Raw genomic sequence first — 7210 nt, 5'->3', positions numbered from 1 at the left:
GAGGTAGACGATTGGGATTTGCTGAACGATAGCTTACCGTTCCAGCGAAAGCGAGATTTGCTATGAAGAATAAGACTTCAACTGGTATGATCTCTCGATCTCTTATTTATTGTTCCTTTGAGCATGCAAGTAATTTAGCGTTATGAATACATATTAGTATGTTTGAATGTATATGTGAAAATTCTGTTACAATGAATTGGAAAGATCCATTTCCGCTTGTAGGTACAGTTTCTTCACTATGGTGGGATTTATACTATATGGCATACATTATGATATATATAAATAAAAATAATAAATCATACATCAAATGCATAATTAAAACAACTATTGGACCAGGATTGGACTCAAAACTCATTAATTAAATTAATATAACACTTATATTAATTTAATTAACAAGATATAAATTAATAGTCAAACCGATTCGAAACAAGTGAACCGACCCTTGAACCACTCGAACCAGACTGGGAACAACTCGAACCAGCCACGAACCGGCCTAGAAGAACCTAAACCCACGAACGTAACTGGGACATCACTCCATGAACCGGATGCTGAACCACGCTTCTTTTCCGTCTCAGAGAATTAGGACGTCGTACCCTAGCATCGTGATGCTACGGAAAAGAACTCTGTCGCCACATCAGAGCGTCGTGATGCTAGGGCACACGTTGTGACGTTACTGTACAGTCACCTACTATATAGATTCAAATTCTTTAATTTTTGCTCTGATTTGGGCCTCGTTTTCACCAGTATGTCGTTAAAAACATCAAGAACGACTCGATAATTCAATAATATAGACTCGGTTGCTATTATTGCCCAAAAACACAGAGCTCTTACATACCAAATTGTAAAATTAAAGTAGTAAAACTAAAGCCTAATCTTGAAACATCCATAAATCGCAAAGCAACATACTTTTCATACATTTATCACATGAAAAAATTACAGAATTCTGTAAAACAAATTCTGAAAAATTAAAAATAATTAGGACAAAAAACCTAACTCTGATACCAATTGAAAGAACCGGTGAAGGTTTGCAGTGTAAGGGGATCAGTCCTAATGTTACAATTTTCATAGAATCCCAATTTTACAGAAACAAAAAAATTGTTGGGAATGTCCTAAAACTCGCGGTTTGTAAATATTGGAAACATATTTTATTTATTAATAAAAGTATTATTGAGTTGTTCATTCAATAGAATATTATTGATATTGCATTCTGTTGCAAAATCCAATAAACGAATCCATGGCTATTGTATGAATACTTTAATTTTATGTAGAGACATAAATATGGATCAATTTTTAGTTTATAGCCAAAATGGTCTATAAGTATATGGATGGGATTGGGTACCTCATCCTGACGACATTATTGGATGCGGTCCACTTTGTATATTGATATAAATGATGTGATCTTAAAATCATTCATATGGAGACATGCGAGTGAAGGCATCCTATGTAAATGATGTTTGCATAAGCCCAGACCTCGAAATAGACACTTTTCTTTATAACGTTCGTTTACTGTTAAAACTGACTATTTCAAATTCGATGACCTAGGCTAACTCGATCTTAATCCTGAGCTAACTATGAACTTCTATTTATTCGAGATTGTCCTTTGATCTGCTTAGGTGAGAGTAGTTCAACAACACTGCTCAATAAGCCTCCCATTTGGGGATAAGACCGGATAGATAGATATCTAGGGACGTAGTTTTGAAATATGGAATTCACTCTTACCCATTTTAGGATTAGCAGATAGGTTGTTCTCTTTAATACTAATTCTTGGTCTTGAACATCGGGGCCCTGCCCTCTCATGATCAAGAGGGTCATAGTTATTAGTTGAACTACAAACCAATTGTTCAATAGAGAATCAGTGGAAGCTTAAGGAGCAAGATGTTTTACAGGGGTAAAACGGTAATTTTGACGTAGCTGTAAATACGAACAACCAGTGAAAGATCGACTTACTGATTATGGTTAAAGTGGACAAAAATATATCTACAGTGAGGAGAGTGCAATGATCGAGCTATAGTAGTGTGTCTCGGTAATTAACGAATATTGATTAATTCGGTCTAAAATGTTTAGCCAATTAATTTCAAATCGATGGAGCTCATGATCTGTAGGTCCACAAGGTCCCTCTACTAGCTCGTAAAATTATATCTTGGATTAATGAATTAAGCAGATTTGAAATGTTCAAATTCAAAATTAGGTTTTTGAATTTGAAGTGTTCAAATTCAATTTAGAGTTCGATAAATTTTATTCGATAAAATTAAAACATTTAATTTTGTTGAAATTGAACGAAATCAGAGAGATTAGAATATTTAAATATTGATTTAAATATTGAATAACGTGAACATGATTCATGTATTAATTAGGTGTTTGATTAATTTAATATTTGATATTAAATTATTATTAAATTAATTAATTAAAATTATTTAATTAAATAAAAAAAAATTCGATTTCAATTCAAATTCAAATTTGAATTATAAATTAAAACTAATTTTGGTGAAAATTAGATTAATTTGAAAATGGAAATTGAAAAATAGTTAGTTAGTTGGATTAATCCATAGATCAACTCCAATCCCACTAACTTGGTGCTGATTGACTAACTTGGTGCTGATTGAAGTGTCATTCAGTATTACCAAGTAGTGGTTGCATGTATATTATTCATAAATATGTTGAATTTCAGCATTGAAGAAGATATAAAGGTGAATTTCTGAAATTCTGCAGACTCTCTCCCAAACCCTCTTCCTTCTCAACCCAATTGATCTCAATTTAGTATTTCCATCACACAATCTGAGTTAGAGAATAGTAGAGAAAATCCTTTTGGTGGTCTACAGTGTATTTAAAGGCCAAATTCGTGAAGAGGAGTTAGAATTGAAGAGTTACTTCAAAGGTATTATTCACCTTGAAACCCTCTTATGACAAATAGTTTTCGTACATGTTTTTAATCTCAAATTAAGTGTAATTAGAGTACTTATTGATTCTGATTTCTTCCACTGCATGTTTGTATACTCCATCAATTGGTATCAGAGCATGATTTAAGCACCCAATTAACGTTAATTAGAGTTTAGTGGGTGAATTTCTATAGATGCATGTTTGGTTGACTAATATGATTGAAATTCAACTTTGACTTTAGATTTCTTTTTTATTATGTTGTTAATTTTGTAATTGGCTATTCTTTGATGAACTTATACGTGTGCTTTAGAGTTTGTATTTTTTTTTTTATTAAAATCAATAGAGTTGAAATTAGGCTGTAATCGAAGATTGAAGCAAGCAAGGTCAGCAGCAGAAACTGGATTGGAGCTACTGCCCTCGCAGTGTCGCAACATTGTTCTTAGAGCGTTATGACGCTGCTCATCTTGAAGCCCAATGCGTTGCAATGCTGGGATGGAGCGTCGTGATGCCTATTCATCCTAGCCCAGAAAGACATGCGCGTTCGTGAGTCGGTTCACGCAGGTGAAGTCGGTTCGACCGGTTTGGTTCTTTTTTGGTCTGGTTCAGCCTTATTTGGAGTATTAGAGGGCCGGTTCAGGTCCTGTTTTGGGTCGAGTCGTGTGGTCCAGATTTAAATTGGAGCTATTTTTTAATTGTTATTTGTATTAATTAGTTAATTTGCTTGCTTAGGATGCTAAAGTTGAACCATATCGGTGTTGTTTAAATATTTATGCATTTGATATATGTTATATTTAAATTAAACATGTATGTGCATAATGTATGCCATGTAGATTTAAAATCCCACCATAGGAAGTATGTTATATGCATTAAAAATATATTATAAAGAGTTATAGTATATAGTATGCATGTTATAGGGTTTCTAAAATTTAATATAAGTGTTATATTAAAGTTTGAATGTCCTTGATAAATGTTATGGACGGATAACATGTCTATTGTTTTATAAGTTGTTATAAAATTGGATTAGTCATTAAAATCCATAACAAAGATAAGTTGCATGTTCATTTAGGTTAACAACTTATTTAATAGTCAAAATAGGTCGTTATCTTATAAAATACGGTTACAAACTCAACCGGTATATAATCCTATCTAAGGCTAGAGGTATTTAAGTTGACGGTCTACGGAACACCTCCTACATGGGATTATGGCCAAATAATTGAGAGTTGTTAACCGGTTTTATGAGCTTGCATGAGCGGTGTGAAGTAATAAAATGGTTTTATCACCTAGACATCGTAGATTAAATCCAAATATAAACGTTATACTTGGATAAATAACATAGACTTAGGGTATTTATTAGCCAAAATATACCTAAGCAAACATATACCCAAAATCTTAGAACACTTCAATGGGAGATTAACAATATATATGATATATCATTTTTAGCTCTCATGTTATTAAGAGTTCACATCGTGAGATCCATGCTCAGCTTCGTGTCGATTTTACCTCGACTGCTCCATTCGAAAAGTGTTTACATGGGTCAATAGCAAGGTGAATAGGGGACGTAGTTCATAGTAAGTGGGTGAAGGAAATGTGTCAACATATCCTACGGTCTCTTCTATTAGTTTGAACTATGAGATTCCTATATTGCGCCTGCTCTCAGGCGGCACTAGCTAGTCATTAACCATGGTGATCCACTAGGAGGGTTGTAACATAGGATTCGGAACAACCCAAGCTTTATAAATGAATAGGGTTTCATAGTTTTGTCTTGAACATTGTTTTTCCAATTCGGGGGCATATTCATACCGTTCTATGAAATCTGAAAATGGAGGGTCACACTTACAAGAGTTACTAAGTGTTAGTAAGTTTTTTACCGAAAACGGTAATTAAATAACTATAGGAATAAGAGTTATTCTAGAGATAATATTTGGTCAAGATTGTCTTCCTTTAGTGAAGGAGTATTTAACTGCCTCTCGGTAGCATCTATTCTGACTCACTAAAGTATCGTTGCAAATAAATAAAGAAATATGGGTACTTTATTATTTTTTGCTAAAATTGGATCTAGATGCATAAGTCTAATAGAATTTGTTTATTTTTCAACAATGTCACCTAATTATACAACCATTAGCTTTTGATAAATTCATCGGTGAAGGGTTTTCGAACTGGAATTCAAACATAAATACAATACTAGTGGTTGACGATTTGAGGTTCGTTTTAACGGAGGAATGTCCTCCTCTTCCCAGTTCAAATGCTAACCAAAATGTCCGGGAAGCCTATGACAGATGGATTCGGGCTAACGATAAAGCCAGAGCCTATATCTTAGCAAGCATATCTGATGTGCTTATTAAGAAGTATGAAGCCATGGTCACTGCACGTGAGATCATGACGTTGTTGCAAGAGATGTTCGGACAATCGTCTTCTTCGGTACGACAAGATGCTATTAAATACGTTTATAACACCCGAATGAAAGAGGGGACCTCTGTTAAAGAACATGTCCTGGACATTATGATCCATTTCAACATTGTGAAAGCTCATGGTGCTGTCATCGATGAAAGAAGTCAATTTATTATGATAATAGAATCTCTTCCGAAGAACTTTTTGACATTTTGTACTAATGCTGTAATGAATAAGATTGATTACAATTTGACCACTCTTCTGAATGAACTATAGACTTATCAATCCTTGACGAAAAACAAGGAAAGTGAAGTAAATGTTGTTTCACAAAACAAATCTTTTAAGGGATCTTTATGGAACGAAACCCTTAGAGAAAAAGAAGTTTGCTTCTTCTAAAGATAAGAGTATCCAGATGAAGAAGAAAGGAAAAGAGAATAAGAAAGCCCCTGCAAAGAAAAGCAAGAATAAAACACCAAAAGTAAAATGTTTCAATTGCAATGAAAACGGGTTATTATAACATCTATAAAGCAGGTCGTATCCATAGTGTCACTAAGATAAGGTACCCAACCGTATCCATCGACTACAGACCATTAGGTTATTATTTAAATATGATCCACTTGTATGTCTCTACATACATGTTTAAATTACATAAAATAATCTAGAATCTTAGTTTATTGGATTGAGTATATGCTCATAAAATAACAATTATTTTATTAAGAACAATTTCTTTATACAATGTTTACAAATTACGAGAATACAAGAGAGATTTAGGACACCACTCCCAACAATTAGTTAGGCCAAATGACATAACCAAAAACTCATAATACCCGTATCTAGTCCGAAAAGTTGTCTTAGGGATATCTAACTCCCTAACTTCAACTGATGTTAGCCTGATCTCAAATCAATCTTTGAAAATACTGATGCTTCTTTCAACTAATCAAACAGGTCGTCGATACGAGGTAACATATAGTTATTCCATATAGTTACCTTATTCAACTGTTTGTAGTCAATGCATAATCTAAGTGTGCCATCTTTCTTCTTTACAAATAAAATCGACGCTCCCAAAGGTGACATACTAGGCATAATATAACCCTTATCTATTAATTCTTGCAGTTGAGCTTTCAATTCCTTCAACTCAGCTGTAGCCATCCTGTATGGTGTCTGTGAAATGGACGTTATCCCTGGTATCAAATCTATAGTAAACTTTATATCTCTATCAGGTGGTAGTCTTGATAACTCTTCAGGGAAAACGCCAATGAACTCCTGCATTATAAGAACATCCCCTGGTCTTACCTTCCTCGGTTGAGAAACTGTTACATGGGCCATGTAAACCCCGAGCCCTATTTTTTTTACTTAAATATGATTAATTAATGTGTTAAGTACTTATGGTAGTATTTAATTGTAGGGAAGAGGCTTGGGAATGCTAAAGGAAGAAGAAAATAATCTAAGTGTTGATACCTAAAGCTCTCGGGTATAAGGTGTATTTGTGCTTGGTTAAAAGAAGGAAATTTGGCTAAGTGTTGGAAACCAAATGTTAATGCCAAGATGGGTTGAAGGCTAAAGCCTAGTGTGCAACAATCGTACGTGACCAAAGAGGTTAAGTGAGATGCTAGTCATGTGCTAACGGAAGGTAAGGCTTAGGCATGGGCTAACTAAGCGATGACCAAGGGGATGTTGTGCATTGAACATTGGCATATGTGATATCTTGAGTATGCGCTAAGGCTAAGAAGAATAAGCTAGTCCGTGCACAACAATATAAGGCTTACGAGGCGTGAGTGGTGGGCGAAGGCAGACGAAGGAGCATGCGCTAGTCGAGTAGAGGTTATGCATGTGTGTTAGTGATGAGCTAAGCGATGAGCTAAACGATGAAGAAGGGCCTTGTGTTGGTGAAGAAGTAAATGTTTCCAACTTAAGCACCAACCTTAGTGGGCTAACTGTCGTGATT

The 7210-nt window shown here is 34.5% G+C and overlaps 1 protein-coding gene across 1 annotated transcript; it reads left to right on the top strand.

Annotated features, from left to right (window-relative positions):
• Positions 1–5232: 5232 nt before the first annotated feature.
• On the top strand, positions 5233–5541 carry LOC150034194 (uncharacterized). The gene has a single exon (XM_090317262.1). The coding sequence runs from the start codon at positions 5233–5235 to the stop codon at positions 5539–5541; it is 309 nt and encodes a 102-aa protein (XP_090173388.1).
• The last annotated feature ends 1669 nt before the right edge of the window (positions 5542–7210 follow it).

Source organism: Benincasa hispida, chromosome 9 (assembly GCF_027475165.1).
Source record: "Benincasa hispida cultivar pf3 chromosome 9, pf3_genome.v1.1, whole genome shotgun sequence".
NCBI lineage: Eukaryota > Viridiplantae > Streptophyta > Magnoliopsida > Cucurbitales > Cucurbitaceae > Benincasa > Benincasa hispida.
This window is presented reverse-complemented; position numbering and strand designations above follow the sequence as displayed.

Excerpts from the sequence above, each read along its gene's own strand:
- LOC150034194 (XM_090317262.1), top strand. The coding sequence starts at position 5,233 with ATGGTCACTGCACGTGAGATCATGACGTTGTTGCAAGAGATGTTCGGA.